This window comes from Conger conger, chromosome 14, assembly GCF_963514075.1.
Source record: "Conger conger chromosome 14, fConCon1.1, whole genome shotgun sequence".
Taxonomy (NCBI): Eukaryota; Metazoa; Chordata; class Actinopteri; order Anguilliformes; family Congridae; genus Conger; species Conger conger.
This window is the reverse complement of record NC_083773.1, coordinates 30,076,222-30,097,854: the sequence shown is the minus strand read 5'-3', so window position 1 is coordinate 30,097,854 and position 21,633 is coordinate 30,076,222. Positions and strand designations below refer to the sequence as shown.

Sequence of the window (21,633 nt, the reverse complement as noted above, 5' to 3'; positions counted from 1 at the left end):
GGGAGATTAGCCTCAAGGGTATATTAGCTCAATTTCTGCTAGATTAGCTCCTTCCACTGAAATCCCAGGCATTCCCAGTCCATTGTTTTTCATAAACGGGAGATAAACTAATAGGCTCGAGCTCAGTCCTGCAGGGCATACAGTCGCAGGCAAGTGCATCATGGGACAGCGTGGACTTCAGCCACATTGCTCTAGCACGCAGGTGGCATAGTGTGCAACTGGAAAGGGGCAAAGGGGTGTCGGGGGGGAAAGTGAACAAAGGAAACCGTGAGTGCAGGAAGCACAGATGTTGAGGCCCGCGGTGCAGCAAGCTCCCGTGCAGCGGGGCAGGGACTGGGGACGCCCGACCCCCTGAGGCCCCCCAGCGCAGCTCCGTGAGGCGAGCCCAGACCGTCGCGGCACCTGCTACTGTAAGCCAAGACCTCCGCCAAATGCTGAAAACTGATACTGCCCATAAACTTCCCACACATCTGGCAGGATGGAAAGGCCTCTGGCTAACGATGTGTTCAGAACAAAAATGAAATGTGCGGCTCTGTTCAGTGGTAGCCAACGCTAAAAGATCAGAAAACTGCCGTTGAGGGAGCGAGCAGCAGAAGTCAAAACAATCCCCACGAGATATTATACCTGTGAGTGTCATCATGTCACTTGTGGTTGCCTCGGCAACGGCAGAGCAGATTTATAAACAGCAACATGAAAAACAGCATGCTAATTAATCACTGTGCTTCTCAAGTGGTGTCGCCCAGTCAAATAAAGATTATAAACTGAACTGTTTGAATTGGCCATGTCGAAAAAAGGGAACTTTAGTAAGTAGGCATGTCTTTAGATAAAAACTGCAACCATCAAACTATCTTACAATTGCCATGCAAACTATCTATCTGTCAAGAGACTTGCTAGCTTGCATTCTTGCGAGGGGATGAACAGGATGGAAATTGCATGTTGTTCAGCAATAAAGCAAAACTTGCATACAAACTAATCATTTTAAAAAACATGACACTGTGCATTTTGTTAATAATTCATCACCTACACTGCCATTCTTGTGTCTCTCCTTGAGTTGTGATACACGGCATTGCGAATGCTACATTATGAAGGTCTTGAGGGGCATTCCTCGATGTTGCATAATGCTTCGGTAAGCAGCATTTGCAAGATGCGAGTCCCAATACGTTAGAGTTCACGGCCGCTGCTTATTGACCCTGCGCATGCCATTACAGTACGAAGCGCATATCCCAAAACAGGCTGAAGTGTTTGGGAAGTGAGGAAATATGCACTTTGTCTCAAGAGGTACCACAGCTGAGGAAATATCCAAGAGCTCATGAAGCCCAGAATAATTTAATCAATACCCAGAGAGAGCACTAAACACAAGGGCAAGAGTGTGCACAAGACTACTGCAACCTGCTAAAATTAGGTTCTCTTTGTTGATCGTCGAACGGGGTCTCAGGGAGCTGACCTGCAAGAAAAACATGTTTTTTGTTGTTGTTCAAATGTGAAAAATTCAGGCAAAATGTGAAGAAAAAAAATTGAAAGGAAGTCAAATGTCAACCGTTATTTTGTGTTTACTCCCTTGGGTTTCTGAAATCAATCAGGACATCCTTTTCTGGTTTTGTTTCTTTCCAGGTGCAACCAACTTCCTTTCCTTTATCTTAGATTTTTTTTACATTTACTTACAAACTGACATCTTGCTGACCTATGTCTATAGGATATAGAGATTATACAATTCATAAGCAGATGAGGTTATGCAATTCAACTCTAAAAGCAAAACATACATGAGAGCATGTGAGCAACCACATTTATTCTCATAGCCTGCAGTAAAGGTGTTTTTTCCTCTTTAAGTTATGGTATCAGATTGAAACGTCAATTAAATTGTCACCTAGTCACCTATTCTTTCAGATTCTGACAGAACAAGCTAAACTTTGTATCAGTGATACAGTAGCAGTATTTTTATACTTGCACGCCAATTCTTTTAAAGGTTAAAGGATAGAAACACAGGTAGTAATGTGGTTTGTAATGGCAGCATGCTTTTACAATGCTCTGTTAATTTAAGAAAACGTGTGTGCCGTTTCTCTGCCTCAGTACAGTATTAACAGTGTTGGTTCTAACTGCATTTTAAAGGAAATTACATGCATATATAGAGCAATGCATGCATGGCACAGCAAAGCCATCTGGATATTTAGGCTCAGTCAAGTGGCCAATGCATAAGAGATCTTTAGAAATGCACAAAGGTGCCGACTTGTATCAGATCATGGAGAGGACCAAAGATAACCACACAAGTACAGTCACATTATATCGTATGATAAAGGCCCTGGCCAAGTCACAGAGTGAGGCAGAGGAGAGGCAGAGGAGATGACTGATTTGGGTGATGTCACAGTTCTCCCTCTCCTTCCTGTGGCCTGTCCTTCCTGCAGTGGGTCGCATCCGTGTTTAATGCCGGAGAGGGATGTGTTCATCTCTCTGCTTATCTAGCCATGTCACCGTGGGACTGATAATTTTCGAGCCGAAAACAATAGGAAAAACAGAAAACATCTCACTCACTCTCTCTCTGCTCTCGTTCCTTCAGAATGGCGTCCAGCCACCTCTGCTTGTCCTCGGTGTTCTTCGCCATGCACACAAACCACTTGTTCTTGGCCGTGTTGTGGATTTTCCAGCCGTTGGTCACGGTGTAGTTGTTGCTATGATAGTCGGCTGCGGAAGATTAAAGCAGAATTGGGAGTGAGTATGGCTGGTCCAGACACAATAAATAAAACTTATCTTCAGATTATCACCTGTTACATATATACTGGCCAAAAGGAGGAACAAAAGAATAACTCAGCAAAGAGAAACCTGAGGTTATAGTATTACTGCATTGTATTCTGGGTGCATCTATATTTTATGATTAAAAATTTTTAAAACAGGCCAAAGATGTGTTCTTATACAGATAGTCCTCCCCTAATCAGCTGGCTGGTGAATACACAAGTCTGCCAATCATTTATAGTAAAAATGCACCTGAATTTAAACAAAAATAAAATAAAAATAAATAAATAACACAAAATCAATGAAATTTTTATCACAGAGCCATTGATTAATAGTAAAATGCTAAGATAAAAAAAAATTATGATCTGTAAATTTGTGCAAAGGGAAAAAGTATGCAAACATGTCATGGTTTGAACTGCACAATGGGGAATAATTTATATTTGAAAGAATTCCCCTCCCCCTGAAGTGAAATCATGTTAATGACTGATATCGGCAAGTTACTAAATCATTCCAAATATAACACAGCTTTAAGGTGAGAAGGAAAGCCAATAAATGATTCAACGTGCTTTAACACAAACATTAGGTTAAGCCATGAAAAGCTCTGCCTTGAAGTCCACATGGTGCTGAGATCATACATATTACCACAAGAACAAACAACTCTATTTTTAGACTAATCATGCTTAGATCTGTGTGGAACAACATATACCATTCTGTCTCCTCTGACAGGGTGATACACCCAAAGAAAGCATCTCAGTGTGAAAACCTGCACAGTCCAGCAACTGTTATTTTACGAGCAGCTGCGTTAGCAAATGGCTCAGAACGATTCGACTTTCACTATGGATGCAGCAGTGTAGATGCAACATTTTAATTAATCAATCTATACACTTGGTTAATTAACTAATAATAATAATAATAATAATAATAATAACAACAACAACAAAATGTAATGGAAAGGCTGCTTGGTTTCCACTTATACAATCACTGCAGCCAAAGTGCCTCGAGTCAATCAGCAACTTCAAAAGCAGAGGTTTGGCTTGCATTTCCTCTGTAGATCCTGGTCAGAAGTCTCAGCTAATGGGTGAGCAGCGAGACACAGAATTCCCACCTCCAGTATTAGGTAGACCACCATTTAGTAGTATATCAAGCCCTTTAAGAGAACGCATATGGGATATAATAAAGAACAGCCAGGTGAACTATAGATGGCAATGAGAATTACAGACATATGTGCTGCACCTTGACAAAGGCTTTCAAAGCCCTTGGGTGTAAATCTACTCGTATACGCATATTTCAGGCTGACCCCCTTATCTATGAAGAAGAAGAATGGTACTAATGTAACTGACTCAGTGGGGTGCAAAAAATCACTAAGGGCAACACACGTCAGGTGATTCACATTTCTATAGAAACACTATGAAGAACATTACATTCTGTTTTTTTCCCCAAGGTTTCTTCACGTTGGCTAACTAGGTCCTCACACACAGGCCCTGACTAAAAGCACCGAACAAATACTTACACAGACACAAATACTTTCCGCAATGCATCAGCTCTTGGTACTGCCAGAAAAAAACTACAAAATATCATTTTTGGACACTAGTGTTCTATAGCAGGGATCTGCATCCCTGGTCCTGGACAGCCACAGGGTCTGTTGGTGTTCACTGTCACTCATTACTTATAGAAATTGTGCAGTTTAAGCTGGTTAGCTGGTTAACACCGGTCTAAATTCAGCCTAATTTGAATTGAAGTTGAACACCACGACTGGACACCCATGTCCTTCAGAAGATTAAATAATCAGATGAAACTAAATCAGCTGTTAAAAATGCAAGCATGGGGCTAACCTGTTCCATCTTCCACATTTTCAACCTCCATGACCTCTGTGTTGATTCTGCCCCTGAATATGTACAGGGGGCCGTTGATGGACTTGGTTCTCTTGGTAGATTTCTTCCCTGCAACCCTAGATAGACAAGAGTAGAGAAGCTTTTTTCCCCCCATTCGCATCTTTGATGCAAGCCTTTGACAGCCATTTAAAAAAACATGCCACACAGCAACATTCTTTTGCTTACTTAAGCGTTTTCGTTATTTCGGAAAGGATCCTATTTGAGTGCCTGAGAATGGGCTGTTCGCAAGCCAGGCTGAAAAACAGCGAGTTAATTATTTCTGCCCGTGAAACAGCCCCGTTAACTTTGTCAGCTGTCTCTTACCGTGATTTCCGCTTGCAGTACACCAACAGGTTATCGAACAGAAAGAAGACTCTCTCCTGAATATTTCCAGCGGATATCTTCAGCAAATTCCCATGAAGGAGCAGCTCTGTGCAGATGTCAGTTAGATTGGTTCCCTGTAACAGATGAAGGGAAAACACATTAGCATTAGGGCTGCTGGCATGTCATAATATAAGGACAGTAAGCACGATCCCACAGGACTGCCCTGGTCAGTCACCCAGGGAGGAGAGGCCTTCCCTCGGGAGGATCATCCCACCAAATGAAAACAACACCCAGTCCACTGGTAGACGGGCCTAGCAATCGGCCAGGTGTTATTCAAACACAACTCTGCAGCTTGATTCATGTATTGTAGAAGTGACAGCTGACTGCATACACAATATTTGGCAGCATGGAGAAGTGCGCAAACATGTGCAAACACACACACACACACACACACACACACACACACACTGTAGCTAGGTAAAAAAGGAAGCCAAGTCAGTTAACAGGTTGCTGGTTTGATGAATCTGGCAGGTCCCAGGCTGACATTTGCTCTTAATTTGTCTGCGGTCGCTTGCCTGTTTTTTGAACATACAAGACATGGACAGGGCGCTTCCACCCACACGTGCCCTTTGCTGATGCCGTCACTCCCTCCAAGATCCACGCTCACACCATTGCTCACAACCCATCAGTAAGGTTACTGAAACTTCTGCCAAGTGCGGATCAATGATAATGTCACTGAGTGAAGTCATCACTCAAAACCATGCTAGCCATAATCACAGGCAATGAGAATTGGTATACATGACCCTATGAATTCTGTGATGCTATTTGCTTAATTATTAGATGAACCGCATCTGTGTTTAATTATTTGTGTTGTATATATTTGTATCCCTCATTTAACTAGAGGTGTAAAGAGTATTGAAAGATCCTACTGAAGTAGGCCAACAGAAAACAACAAAAGAGAAGAAGGTAAGACTAGGGCTACTGCTAATGCAGTGAAAATACACTTGAGTAAGACATATTGATTAGTATTAGGAAATACGTATTAGGAAATACGTTGTTTAATGTTCATTACCTTGAGTTACTTAAATTCTTTGCCTGTCTACAATCAACAATACCAAAACTGACCATAATATACATATTTGCTAGGATATATGTATAATGTGTACTGTATAATGTACCGCAACGGAAGTAGTTACAATGGGCTACGTTCCACATATGCATTTGACCAGGTGTTTCTGTTTATTTTCATAGTCTACATATAAGGAATGTGCTTTTTGAAGTGAAATAATGTTAAGCACCATGAAATATATATTTTCATAAATCCTCAAAACATCTCACCTCAATAGTTGGGTGGATGCGCTCAACCAGTGCCACCTGCCCTATAGCTACCATACACTCAGTGATCACTTTATTAGGTAGACATGTACAGCAGGTAGTAAATGCAAATATCTAATTAGCCATTCATGTGGCAGCAACTAAATTCATACAAGCATTCAGACATGGTCAATAGGCTCACCTGTTTGTCAGACCAAATGTCAGAATGGGGAAGAAATGTGATCTAAGTGAGTTTTACCATGGCATACTTGTTGGTGCCAGACGTGTTGGTTTGAGTATCTCAGAAACTGCTGATCTCCTGGGATTTTCACATGCAACCGTCTCTAGAGCTTGAAGAGAAAGGTGCCAAAAACCAAAAAAATATCCAGCGAGCAGCAGATCTGTGTGCAAAAATACTTTGTTAATGAGAGTGGTCAGTGGAGAAGTGCCAGACTGGTCGAAGCTGACAGGAAGGTGACAGAAACACAACTAACCAAAGTGCTATGCAGAAGAGCATCTCTGAACAAACAAACCACGTCAAACCACTAAGTGGATAGGCTACAGCAGCAGCAGACTTAACAACTCTAAAAAAGTCCAATAAATACTCAACAACGTGAGTGCATATTCATATTGCAATATTAATTAAACATAATTAACTGTACACCTGTATTTTCAGTACAGACTGTATCCATATTGAGGCAAACACAATTGACACAGACTATCGAAAAGCCTCGGGAAAGAACTGGCATGCCGTTTTAAGAGCAATGCTGTCCGCAAACAGTTGTGCTTCATTTCCTTGGTTTCTTGACCCACTTTGAGGAGGCAACTTCAAGAGATATTTAATGATAGAGAACCCCTTGGTAATACAACTGAATTTCCAATCCCTAACTACACACAATGCACAGCATTTCCATTAAAGGTAAGATGCTATAAAAGATTAAAGCCTTCATGAAGTTCAGCTATTCATGTTTGAATTTTCCGATTATTTTTTCAACATTGTGATTGGTTTGAAGTACAAACTAGAAAATGTGACTAATACATTACCTCAGACTCTCAGGGAAAAACTCTTGCCCTCTGGGTCCTCTTTGTGATATTAAAGGCATTAACGATTGCTTAAAAATAGCCTATACTGTACAAACAATGTTTCACACATTTTCACACTCAGTTGACACTGCTGTCTGTTTACCCATAAATAATTCAACTGCAACACATTCCAGAAACTCAGCAGTTTATTTTAGCTGGTCTGTCACAAAACTTTAAAAGATTAAGTACATCTACACTGTCTGGCTAGGACAATGTCACAGCATTAGAAACATATGCATTTCTTATACACTCCTGTCTCAGGGCTATTCTGATGACAGCATGAATGGAGTTAAATGGGGCAGAAAAGAAGAAGGCAAGCAGTTTAATGGCATTCCAAAGTTTAATTCCAAGTATTAGGCTATAACAGAAACCAGAGGCCTCATGCAAATTAAATAAATCTAATAGATTAGCGAAATAATCAAATGTATTTGTTTTCCTTTAGGAGTTGAATGGCTCGGAGTTCGGAGGTCTTTTAAATAACCACTCATCTCCAAAACTGCACTGCCATAACTAAGCACCTCAATGTGTGCATCATTTAAACCCCACATTCCGCAATGCGCATTCGCACCATTGTGGTTGGAGATCGCTCAGGAAGCTGGAGCACTTTGATGCTCTGCTAAGACAATGATGTCATTCAAAACATTCGCCTCTAAAGAGGGGAGCCTCACGATAACTCAGACCGTCCATAATTGATTCCATTCACCACCAGGGTCGTCTGAACAAAGCCGCTGCCCGGAGTGAATGCCACTGTTTCACAAGCATTTACGCCTGAAGAAATAGGCTATTTGGGCCTGTTAAATTTAGCGGTGCAGCTACACATGATCGATACAGGAGAAATGATTCTGACGGGGAAAAGGACCAGTGCCGACAGCTAAATGCATACAGCCAGTCAGGAAGACGAGAGTAATGTCAAACATTCCTATGAAAGACTTAACCTTCTGAAAACCAATCTGAATATACATTCAGAGTAATTCCGTGTTTGAAGTTGATTTGATTCTTTCGTCAATCCTTATTTTGTTATGGATTGTTCACAGTAAGTCAAGCCATGGACTTACAACTACAAGTATTCAGAAGCTAGTCGTTGTATTCTGTATGTACAAGAATACAGCCAACAATAACAGAATCCCTCTGTAATTATGCCCTCAACATCAGTCTGCTTGAGCTTGATCAAACCAAAATTAATATGCTGTCTGATATGTGTAAAATTATTAAAAACAATCAGAATTATGACATATTATCTCAAAAAACATTACTAATACTAATATCTGAAAGGGTTAAAAGAAATGATCCTGAAATACCATCTTTAGTTCTATTTGGCTGGCCCTGCATAGGTCGTATTTAGCTATGCAGAAAATAAAAAGAAATAAATTAACTGTCAGTGACAGTGATGAACATATACTGAAATGCTTACTTGGGGTGCCCAGTTCCACAGTTCAACTTGGTGAGCAAAGTCAACTGTTTTAATACCTCCCTTTTGCGCACAATGAACAAAGTTGCAAAATATATTTTGTTACGCGCCAAGCATTTAAGAGCATTACATTTTAATTTTACGTACATTTGTTTTATGGAAACAGGCAGAATAATGCTTAGTTATTAGTGGTAATAGTACCATTTAAATAATCAAGCACAAACAACTTTTCTCTGACCTAACCACCAAGGGCCATCCTCAAGAAAGTATTTCATACTTTGTATCTGAATGCTGCCATGATTAAAATGAGGCATGATTGTGAAACCTTGCATGATTACGGGAGGCTGGTTTTCCACTGTGGGCTTGCTGCACATCTATTTCACTAGTTATCAAGAGGTCAGAAAGAAACAAGAGCTCAATTGTGCAAAGGAAGAGAGCTGTGCTTACATACTATGACTTTGTGTGAAGTGCCATCAACCTGATTGTGCAAGAAAATCGAGTTATGCTCTGCAAAAAAAGGCAATCAAACAAACAGGTCAAGTGTCAAATCTGAAACTTTGGATGTATACGCACACTTCTGTGCAGCAAAAAAACTGAAAAAGTATGAACTGTGATGTGTGCTTGTGCTCAGAGAAGGAACACTGTGAAACAGATGAGATGACTATGCTCCAAACCGCAGTTGTGCTGACTTGCCTCTAAAGCAACAACACTTCCTATGTACCAGTGCTCACTTCCTCTCTATCTGTGAGAACACACCTTTAAAATGCTAAATGATTCACGTACTATTTTGCAGGTAACCCATTTTGCTATTACACTGTTGCATTTTGTTGCAAACAAAAAAAAACAAGAATCTATGCAACGTAGAAACGGAAAAACCATAATAACTGTTGAATATGTTTGGATAAACATTCCTTCTACTGGTCGCTAATCCAGCAGAATGGCAATTTTGAATTCCACAGTTACATTAATTAGTGCTTATGGAAGTAGCTGGAGGGTGGTAATTTTAGGCACCTTTAAAGGGGCAGTTCGCCCATTGAAAAATGAAAATGAAAAATGAAAGTATGTTTCCACTTTCTACTATCTACTATCTCGCCTTCCAGATAGACTGAAATCTGGTTCACTGTTATACACTGCACCTTCATACTAGTCCAGTTGCAGATAATTTGCTCTGACATGGCGTACTTCAGTAGAAGTGGTTCTCGATTGAAGGGATGAACAAATTGAATGCTCTGTGGATGTCCATGACTAACCATAGCATTATATTTTCAAAACAATAATATGGGTCAATAGAGGTCCATTGTATCATGGTGAACTGCCTTTAGAAAACTCATGAAATATCAACAAAACTACCTGGATGGATAGATAGTGCTCTGGGTGAGTGTAAACATGATGACAGACAACTTGAGAAGTGCCGTCCCCTCGCATGATGATTACGTCCAATGGGAGGAGCTATATAAAGAATCAACCTTACTTGTTTAGGCCCTTGCTCATTGTGCACGCTCTGCCATGCTATGCTGCCTGCTAGCTCATGCTACATCTGCCATGATGCAATCATACAAAGCTGCCCTGCTGCCTGGTTCATTCTGCATGCTAAAGCCATTGCGCTGCCTGGCTCTTTCTGCTGCACTGCCTGTTTTGGAATGCTGCCATTGCCCATATTGCATGCTATTGCCACTTTTGCTAGCTGCTTTTGCTCAAATTATCATGCTAAGTAAATTTCCATGCTTGTCTACCCAGGAGAAGCAACGAGTACAGCTGGCATACTGCTCATTTACAAAATTAAGAAAATGTCAGAAATTCTTAAACATAGTCAAAGTTGTGTGCGTTCAAAACCGCAACTGAAAAAGCATTGTGATATGAAAAAAAAGGGTCATTCTTCCAGGGGGCACTGGACTTTATGGTCAGGCTTTGATTTCCTTCATAGACGGGAGCATGTGAAAGCATGCTCGTGCCCATTCATTCCACATAAACGAGAGGAGCAAGACTGTCCGATATGAGAAAGCCTATGTGTTGTGCATGCTTCACATCACAGGACCAAAAATCTGGGTCAGTTTGATGAAGCACAGACTGTAGACAACTTATGGTTTCTGTAAAAGTAAAAAAAAAAAAATTCATAAACCTAGCCTGTTGCTCAAAGAGATATCAATCTTATCTGTAGCAACACACACTGCAGGGGACAGTTTGGCTGGGCAGCAGACTGAGAAGATAAGGATCTCACCTCCCACCCCTCGATGTGGGACTGGAGCTGTTCCAAGGCCTCCAGCTTCTCCATCTGCCTCTTGGTCTCGTTGATGTTAGAGCAGACGGCCTTCATGGCCTGGAGAGCCACCTCCACAGCAGGGTAGTCTGCGTGCTTCTTCGGAGTCCTCTTCAGCAACTCCTATGGAGCAGAGTCAGCACAACACCTCAGCCAATCAGAAGCAAATTATCCATTTAATGTTGTGGGCGACAGTGCAAAGCACGAAAATGGCTACAGGCAGGAAACTAGGGGAATACTCATTGAAAAGACACTACGTGAGGGCATCTATATCTCAGGTCTATTACCCTGCCAAAAACAAGATCGTTATCGGAGACAGGGCTATCGACAAATATATTCTGACATAACAATGTTATGTGGTAAAGTGAAAAAAAACTAAAACTATCTAAAATCAACCAGGCTTTAACCTTAAACTAAGAAATTACTGGTAGCTGAGATACTGGCAGAAACTCCTGAACGTGAAGGGGATGAGTGTTTTAAGCAAGTACATTTATGTAAATAACCGAGAGAAGGTTTTATGTTGTACAGTGAGTTGAAAATGCATCGTCTTGGTCAGAGATTGGCAGCGGCAGGCCAGGGGAAACCTCAGTTTCCTGCCTGGCATATCAGCTGTAGCTGTGCTTCGCCTCCTTATCTTTCGGCAGTGCGAAGACTCGTTTGAATTCCGGAGACAGAGTAAACATGTCAAGCCCCACCCTCAGCAGCGGGTGAATGGCTTTCTTCACTTCGGGGTTGAGGAAGTGTCTTTGTTCTTTTTCTGGGTCAACCATTCATATTCAAACAAGTGCAATGATTAATGCTCTTGGTTATACAGTCTATGTTTACCTGTTCGGGTAAACCTATAAAATTTCATTTAAAATAATTATTTCTAATTAAAAAACATATATATATCTATATATATATATATCGAAAATACTTAACATTGTGAAACCATTAAACCTGTGACATTTATGAAATGTGAGCCAAACAAATCTGACCGTAAATCATTCGGAAATGCATTTACAGAAACAATGTGGGATTTAACAAAGTTTTTGTATGTCAGTTTGTTAGTTAGTAGGATCCGAAAGGATTTCACAAGTACTCTAAACTGTTAGTATTGTGTTTGTAAATTAAAAACACGGTTGTAAAGCTTGTTTTGTGCTTTTATTATGCATTATTCATTTATTGCGCATTTATTGTGAATTCATAGCTAATCTTGAATTTAAAAAGAGTGGCAAAAATATTTAAATGAATAAGCCAATTGACTATTAGAATTGTTCATATCATAAAAACAAATCACCAGTGGGTTTAACATTAAAACGGATGATGCTTCATTTGGGGAATCCTGATTAATGTTTTTTTTAATGCTTAATTAAAGTTGAATATGAATTCCAGAACACGTAAACAAAGTTTGCTATAAATATAGCGTAGAAGTCATAGCTAAGATATTTGCTGCTATGGCTGACCACTCTTTACAGTACATTTCAATGTATTTCTTTATTAGAAGATTGTGCTGCCCCCCTCCATGGTGATTCCAGTCAGTGGTTATCTATTTAAACTGTCTGCGATGGAATTGCTTGCATGGTATTTTAGCACATTAGATGCTCTTGGAGTGGATGCGGTGGGGCTAAGGGAAAGGGACATTTTACACCTCTTAAAAAGGTGCCACATCCTTCTTTCTGTTCACCCTTACCACTGGGTTCAATTCTGCAATAGCTAATCACAAACACGGTGCATTCGTACAGAGCTAGGTGGTGGGACCATGCACCTCTTGTGTGGTATGCACATTAATGTATGAAACCCTTTCAATTTCATTATTACTCTGTAAGCTCTCCTGACAGTGTAGAATACTAACATGAGCCTTCTCCAACAGTTTCTTTGAGGGCAAAAAGAAAGATTGCATCCAGTTTATTATATGTGCTTTATGTTTGTCACAATTTATGTTTCATTTTATGTTGTACTGTTCATTGAGCATACACTTTCTGCAAATCTTGCATTCCTGCTTTCTCTCTCTCCCTTTCTGTCACTCACACCCTAATTGTTTCAATTTCCCTTGTCTTCTTACTAATCTACTAAGTTTAGATCAGGATTGGGTAATACTAACATTCTAACCATGCGTTCATGTTACCTTACGTTTCTTGTGCATGTCATTTACTAATTTACTAACGCTAGGGCAGGATAGGTTTATTACTAACGATTACTAATTACCTTGTTAACTTGTCAATCCTCCACACCTGATTTCCATTCTCATGCTGCTCTCAAGCTAATTGTCTGCACCTGTCTACACCTGCATAAAAGCTCAGTTCCATGTCTTGTCTTTGTGAAATTGTTGCCCTCTGTTCGTCAGTGCACTTTTGAGCGTTTTTGTCAAGCCATTGTCTACCCGTTACGATCCAAGCCTGTTTATTGACCAAAGATTATTGAGTTCTGATTTGTTGACCATTGCCTGCCTGTACCACGACTTTGCCTGCTGTCTTTGTGCATTTGCCCCCCTTCGGTCTTGACTCTTGCGCCGTCATCGACCCTGAGCCTGCCTACCGTCCGCCTGTACTTCTGCCCCGCTGACCGCTTTCCTGGCTACTGGACTTTTTTTGCATGGTGTACCAATTACGAGACTGCCTTCTCCCTCGGTACCGTACTTTGGTTTTGCCTGGATTTTCCGTGTATGAACATTGCCTGTTTTTTGGCAACGCTCACTGGACATTTCCGGAATAAAGCCCTGACGGGACTTTATTACACCCCTGTTTCTGAGTCGTGCATTTTGTGTCCAACCCCCCACGCACCCGTCTCATTAGCTTTCCTCATACGCAGCAGTTGAAATGGAGATTGCTTGTTGGGTGTTGAATGTGACGGCCAGATCAGATCTGTGAATCAGATTGCATACACCAAAACGAAGGCAGATTTGATAGCATGACAAGAACTGAGGTTTCCCTGTAGTTTTCCTTTGGTCGGAAAGGGGTCTTCATATGCACCTCAATGAAAGATAGTTGCTTACCTTCAACAAGAGTGGATATTTGCATATCCTCTGAATGGGCGTTAATAAGTACCCCTCCAGAGGAATGTCTGTCGTCTTCTTCCCACCCAGTAGCATGCAGTGCTGGGGATAAAAAATAAGATTTAGAAAGATAAATAGATAAATATATGTGTGCCTCTGTATGTGTCTGTACGTGCTCCCATGCATATACATTCGTATGCACAAATGTTGGCACCCTTGGTCAAAAAGCCTTTCACAATTATTATATTGGTGAACAGAAGCAAACCTGAACTGTAAATGTTCAACATGAGACCTTTCTGCAAGTTTTAAAGCAAGATTGTTTTTTATTTCCACTTTTACTGCTTATAAATGATAAAAAAGGAAAAGGGCCCTGTGCAAAACGGTTCGTTACTTTTAAAAAATGATTACTAAGGCCCAGAACCAGGTGACTTACTCTTTAAGGCTTTAATGAGTGAGTTCTATGAGGTGAATATAATTCCAGGGCTGAACTTTTTATTCTGAAGTAACTCCATGACCATGCTTCATTTCCACCTTGCAGGAGAAGGCTTAAAAACAAACTCAACATTTAAAACAGACTATTTACATTGTCAGAAACATTATTACAAAATGGAAGATAAATGGAACAATTGAAGGCACGGTCTGGAAGACTGAGAAAATGTTCAGATAGAATGGCCCGAGACCATTCTGAATGCTCAGAAGAACCCACACATCACTGCAAAAGAGCTGCAAAAAAGAGGAGCGAACACAGGTCTAGCTGTTCAAAGGACAACAATACAACATACTTTAAACAACAAAGACCTACATGGCAGAGTTGCCAGAAGGAAGCTTTCCTATGACCTCAACGGAAGAATGGATTCCACCAAATTTCAAGAAATTCTAGAGGCTAATGTTCAAAGGAAAGTCCAGACATTGAAGTTGAAGAGAGGTTGGGTATTCCATCAAGGCAATGATCCAAAGCATACCTCAAAATCAACCATGAAGTACTTCCAGGAAAGACAGATTTTGGGTAGATCTCAAACATGCCGTACATGCAAAAAGGGCAAAGAATATTTCTGAGCTGGATGTGTTCTGCCAGGAAGAATGGGGGAAACTTACAAAAGCAAGAATTAAAAGACTCTTAGCTGGCTGCAGGAAGCATTTATCGGCTGTTATAGTTGCCCAAGCACTAACTTTTTATTATTTTGAAACTGTAAAAAATGAAAACAAAAAGTAATCTTATTTTGAAATTTGAAGAAATGTGTCATGTTTAACTTTGTACCATAGAGGTCAGGTTCACTTCTGTTCACCAAGATATTCATGGTAAGGCTTTTTGAGGGGTGCCAATATTTTTTCATATGACTGTATACATATATGACTGTACTGGTTGTCCTTGTGCCTTCCTACCCATCCTAGGTACACTGCCCAATTCCATCAAAAGAGCAATTGCTGGATCATATATATATATATCATGGATGCAATATACACAATTCAAAAGCAGGGTAATACAGCAATATGGTATCTGACATGGTATGTGGGATATCGTCTAAACAACAGGACCCCAACAAAAGTTGTACTGAACAGATTACCATAGCACAAACCTTAAATAAATTGATGAAGTTGCAATTTTCTTATTTTAACTCACAAGCTGCTAGCAGAAAGGCCCAATAAAGAACACACTTAATAGCACACAGGCATACAAATCAATGCAAGCGTGGAATCTCTCTGAAGCATTAATTGAGCATACCTGTGGGGCCAGTTTAATCTAATAGACCAGTTGAAATTAAATGGACAGGAATGACTACTGCATCTAAACGGGTGTTTATTAACACTAATACTGACCTTGAAAAGAAGCAGGAAGGAAAGAGATCCAATGTTCACATATAAACAATCCTAATCTCACTTTAATCTCATTTTAAATTGGAATGAAGACAACTGATTGGAACATTAGTTAACGAGTGTGTACAGTCAACATCACAAACGTTAACAACAGAAAGCTAGCTAACGTTAGCTAATGTCAACGTTAAGTCAGTGCTCTATGACGTTGAAACCAGAACACTCAGATTTTCAGAGTGAATTTACGAACGCACCCACAGTATCTCCCCAGAGGTATGTCTGTTCGGCATTGGCTTTTTAACAAGGCATCAGTCAGTGGTGAGCGACTGATAGACAGTAGCTGTGTTTGCAGTACTCCCTCACTCTTTGATGGGTGTACGGACAGGTGATGCAATGCATAAATGCTTTCTTTCAGTGCTGTTCCTTTAGTAATTCAGTAACAGCAATGTGGAATTTGGCTAATGAACAGGGTTCATAACCAAGTAGGGATAAGGTTATCAACAGCTAGGCTACTTTTTTAATTGTTCCCAAGCGTTCCATTAAAATAGGCTATGTTTATTAAAGGTCATTTCCATCCCCAGATAAAGGTCAGAAACAGTAAGAGCAAGATACAATTATATTTTTAAGCATGAATACATATCTTTATATTTATCAGCACATGTCAAATAATAATAATAATACCAATGCGTATACATCATCCTCACATTTCTGGTTGCAAGTATTCCCATCCATGCAGTTAGAAAGGGTTTTCATACGACAGCACATCCAAATTAATCTTTTCTATCCACCAGCAATAGAGGAATGTGGTAAGCTTTACTGTAAAAAATTTAGACTCCCAACAAATTCTCCAAAATATTTCTAGAGATGATCCAGGTCTCATGCACTATGAAATCAATGGGCCTTTCGTCTCTAGATTAGACCTACTGAATATGAAAGTACAGGATATTGACAGCTAAATGAATACCATGACATCCCTTGTCAAAAAAAACAAGACACAACTCACCAGTAGGAAGGTTCTGACATGTGGGTCCTTGTTCAATTCCATTAGAAGTCTAAGTGCTTTCTCATGGTTACTGCAGTACTCTCCATACACAGAGAATCTGCCTTTCTGAAAATAAGAAGAAAATCTGGCATCAGCATTTTTTGTAAAACCAGTGAACCTCATAAGATATTACTTGGCAAAGGTTGTTCACTTTCACACTTTGAAGCCAAGTGTGATTCAAGTTCAGAAACACAAGGACATCCAAGAGCATACCGATCGTGTTAACCTCAAGTCAGGAAGCCAAGTTATGCTGTGTTGTGATGTGGCAGGAAATAAAGCCATAACGTACTATGAGGTTATGGAATAATGCCACTCCTCACGTCTGCAGATCCCTTCCCACATTACACCTTTGCTGTGCCATAAGAATAGTCAGTGTCCAGTCTGAATGAATGCAAAGTTCATTCATATAGCTATAATAGACAGCAATGTGATGTCACAATTTACCAACTGCGTAAATAAAGAAACAATTATGAATATAACAGACAAATTATTAAGAATACAATAGTTTTCGACGTACTACATAATGGACACATGAAGACCGAAGACAGTGATGTATCTGCTGATTCTGACAGATAAAATGCCATAGCTACCTTTATGCCAAGTAAAGAATAAAGTCCTTTTCATTAAGATCATTACCCCACAAAAATATTCAATGATGAAAGATACCATGCTTAAAGGATCTGCCCAGACCTAGGCCACGGATGAAACCGTGCACTGAGGTACAAAGCTCCCTTTGCATGGTTCCTGCCGGTTCACATCAAAGGGCTCCCACTGTAGCTACAGGAAGCCTGGGTATTCTGAGCCCATGAAAAAACCCTCAATACGCCGAGTCATTTATATACACTCTTTTTTTTCTGCTCCAACCTAGCCATTTCACTGACTGAAAGGCCTTCTCTCTGACAAATTTTATTTTTGAGAGACAGGACTCCGAGCTCCAAAGCTCCTTCAGATGGTTTCTACCACTAACAAAGAAATCTATGCCCACAAAAATGGTCAACGTAAACAAAGGAAATAAGTCTACGTATATAAAATGTATAACATACTGTACCGACTTGTGCCTTAGTCCAAAAAAAACCCAGGGAATGACGCCAATATTAACACCTGTAATTTCACTGGGCATCTGTTCTTGCAAACCTGGCTGAGCCTTGGGAATGCTTTGCAGAAAAGCTTTGCATAAATATTTTGGGGGAGTGTTCGCTTTCCTCAGAAAATAGCTATTAGGGAGAGCCCAAGGGAGATACAAAAGGATTGTAAAATGCTCCCCAAAATGGAGGCTAATAATAAACCTCTCTGATGCCTGAGCGCATCAGCCCCGACTAGCAAAGGTATTAATTTGGCACTATATTAACCTCACCAAAACAATATGCATTTGCTGCTTGTTTCCAGGAATAAATGCAGGCATCTGTTTGTACCTTTCATTTTTTGGTAGGAAACCAGACTACATTAATAACCAGACTATGCGTACAGTTTCACTGGATTCATATAGCCTGTATCTTCATCAAAAAACAGAAAAGAGAAATGTATTTGAAATAAGACTGAAGTGCTTTCCAATTTCGTTTGGTAAAGCTTGAAACCAATTTAATGTAATCCTTTCTTAAAATTGCCATTTGTATAAAGCAGCTGGTGAACATGTATGATTTTAATTTGCTACATGAGAGAAATGAAGAGTGCAGAGTAGCATAGCAAAAATAGAGACCTGAGAACGGTCGCTTTTATTTTTGCAAGCATATCAAGGACAAAATGACACAGGAAAAAAAAAAAAAACCTCCGGCAAGAGACTGACACAGAATGCGGTCAAAGGTCAGAAAGCATAAGACAGGGTGATCAATTTGGGTGGTGTGGGGGGGGGGGGTCACAGAGTGAAAGCGGAGCCTGATGATTTCGCCTGAGAACACAGAGCTGGGGGGATTGCGATCTGGCTGCTTGGCTAAATAAGAGCATTAAATGAAGTAATTGTGCATACAATTTCATTGACGGTGTAGGTTGGAGCATCACAGGCACAAAAGGTGAGAGGTTGAATGTAACATTGCCATAGGTTTATCAGGATTACACTCCTGCAAAGTCTGAACAGCTCTGAACGCAATCCGACAGAGGTAAAAGCAGGCTTACCACCACAATTTGAGGTTTACTTGTTTGCAAGCCAATAATCAGGTTACTAGCAAAACAAGAAAATGTCTGAAGTGGATGGTGTAAGAAATTTTAAAGCAAAACATTACCAAAATAAAAATTGTGATTGTCATGTACTTGTGTATAGTATAGAGAGTAGATGCAGATGTTTTTTCCACAGCAGGTATCTTAGTGGTTCTGGAAGAGGTGTGCAGGGGGCAGTAGAAGCTTTGTGTTGGTATCTTAGTGGCTCTGGAAGAGGTGTGCAGGGGGCAGTGGAAGCTTTGTGTTGGTATCTTAGTGGTTCTGGAAGAGGTGTGACGGGGGCAGTAGAAGCTTTGTGTTGGTATCTTAGTGGTGTTGGTGTGAAGGGGGCAGTTGAAGCTTTGTGTTGGTATCTTAGTGGTTCTGGAATAGGTGTGAAGGGGCAGTTGAAGCTTTGTGTTGGTATCTTAGTGGTGTTGGTGTGAAGGGGGCAGTTGAAGCTTTGTGTTGGTATCTTAGTGGTTCTGGAATAGGTGTGAAGGGGCAGTTGAAGCTTTGTGTTGGTATCTTAGTGGCTCTGGAAGAGGTGTGAAGGGGCAGTAGAAGCTTTGTGTTGGTATCTTAGTGGTGTTGGTGTGAAGGGGGCAGTACTCACAAACTGAAGGAAAACGTGTCCGAGGGCATGCTGGGGCTGAGGCTCAGGCTGCAGGCTCGACTCCAGGGCTGCCAGGACCTCTTTATGAACTTCCAGGATGGCCTCTATGTTGGAGAACAGGACCTTCAATGATAAGGGGGGTGGGAAGAGGACATGAGGCAGGGCTGTTAGTGAGCAGAGCTGGCTCACTGCGGCCACTGCTCTGGGAGACCTGGTTTTCCCGGCCTCCTGTAGAGCTCACAGCTTCCCAGCAATTCAGAACAAAGATAGTTTGTGCCTTTCCACAACACGACACCATCTCATTAATATGGATGCTACCAACTTGGAAAAAGGTATAAATGCTTAGAAAACTCACTGGTGTTGCTATGAAAAGATGCAGTGTTGGATAAAAACATAAAAAAATGAATGGGTAGCATATAGGGTGTATACTCTACCATACACATAAGAAGTCACTAGCCTGTGCCTACACTTTCCCTGTATAATATGAATATTTGGCAAAAAAACAAAGTGGCTGATAATGTTTTTTGGAATCCAAAACACATCAACTCATTTCCGTAAAACAAGGAGGCAGGCAGCAGTGTGCCAGAGGAGCATGCTAGTACAGGGTCGCAAGCACAAATCCTAGCTTACAAAACACATAGTTCTGATTCTGCATGCTGATTGGGCCATACTAATTCCAGCAATGTGTATATTAGTGACATCCATCCATCCATCCATCCATTATCTGAACCCGCTTATCCTGAACAGGGTCGCAGGGGGGCTGGAGCCTATCCCAGCATACATTGGGCGAAAGGCAGGAATACACCCTGGACGGGTCGCCAGTCCATCACAGGGCACACACACCATTCACTCACACACTCATACCTACGGGCAATTTAGACTCTCCAATCAGCCTAACATGCATGTCTTTGGACTGTGGGAGGAAACCGGAGTACCCGGAGGAAACCCACGCAGACACGGGGAGAACATGCAAACTCCACACAGAGAGGCCCCGGCCGACGGGGATTCGAACCCAGGACCTCCTTGCTGTGAGGCTATATTAGTGACATGGTCTTGACAATTTAGAATGTCAAAATGGAGTTTTAATATGAACTACCTTAGCTAGTTAATGTGCTGGCTTGCATGTAAATATATCAATTTGGCTACAACATGCCTTTCTGAAATGAATGAGTTAGCCAGCTGGCTAATGTGGAAAAACAGGAAGTTGTGCACATACTCATTAAGGTTTCAAAAGAAACCAAAGTAGTTATTTATAATACTCCTAATGCCAAAAAACACTCAATAACCATGCCAATATTCATGATATTCCACAGTTTCCTGTGCCTTACTACTTATAATGAAGTACTGTTTCTGTACAGCCAAAAACAATTAGCCCAAATCTCTTCAGTAAATGTTGTGCCAATTAAATTGATTTGTGAGACGTAAAATACAAATTGTGCTGGATCAGAATGTCTGCTAAGCTAATTAATAGTGACACAAAGAAAACACAATCATATCATATTCTCCCAAAAACAATTATATCCCCCTTTCATGCAGTGTAATATAACCCTAGAACAGATGTGGGGGAAGATCTGCCCTCAGACTGGGTGGCATGGGGGTGACATATTATCTCTCTCACTGAAGAGCAATATGAGAACTTCAGCATTCAACCCCCCAAAATGTCTGATTTAAAAACTTAAGCGGCATAGGACACAGTCCCACCATGATAGGTTTACTCAATCTAATGTGGCAAAATAAATCAGTGATTATATGCCTATATTCATGTATATATCTCCAAATATATTAAATAACCCCTTTCTGTTGGGGACTAAAAGCATCCACCTTGCCACATTTGCAAATTAAATCACATGTTTGTTGCACAAAATATTGACTTCCATTGCTGGACAGCAAGTCAAGACGAGATTGGACTAGATTGAACCTAGCTGGTATGCACAAGATTATGACTGTGAGATGAGCCTTGCAGCTTGATACATGGTGCTATATATGTAACATGCAATCAAATCCCTGCAATCTTAAGACTAAATCGAGGCAGTGTATACCTTGACATTTTCTGGAGAAAGGCACTGCTGGTCTTCTGC

At 40.7% G+C, this 21,633-nt stretch overlaps 1 protein-coding gene across 1 annotated transcript in view; it reads right to left on the bottom strand.

Annotated features, from left to right (window-relative positions):
* Nucleotides 1–21,633, bottom strand: part of LOC133109434 (phosphatidylinositol 3,4,5-trisphosphate-dependent Rac exchanger 1 protein-like) — a 77,351-nt gene that overhangs the window by 36,267 nt on the left and 19,451 nt on the right. The window contains exons 3-9 of the mRNA XM_061218757.1: nt 19,556–19,678; nt 16,771–16,875; nt 13,956–14,057; nt 10,943–11,104; nt 4,920–5,053; nt 4,557–4,672; nt 2,527–2,676 (exon numbers count right to left, since the gene is read on the bottom strand). Of these exons, the coding sequence (XP_061074741.1) occupies nt 2,527–2,676; nt 4,557–4,672; nt 4,920–5,053; nt 10,943–11,104; nt 13,956–14,057; nt 16,771–16,875; nt 19,556–19,678 (892 nt within the window). The remainder of the gene's footprint in view (nt 1–2,526; nt 2,677–4,556; nt 4,673–4,919; nt 5,054–10,942; nt 11,105–13,955; nt 14,058–16,770; nt 16,876–19,555; nt 19,679–21,633) is intronic.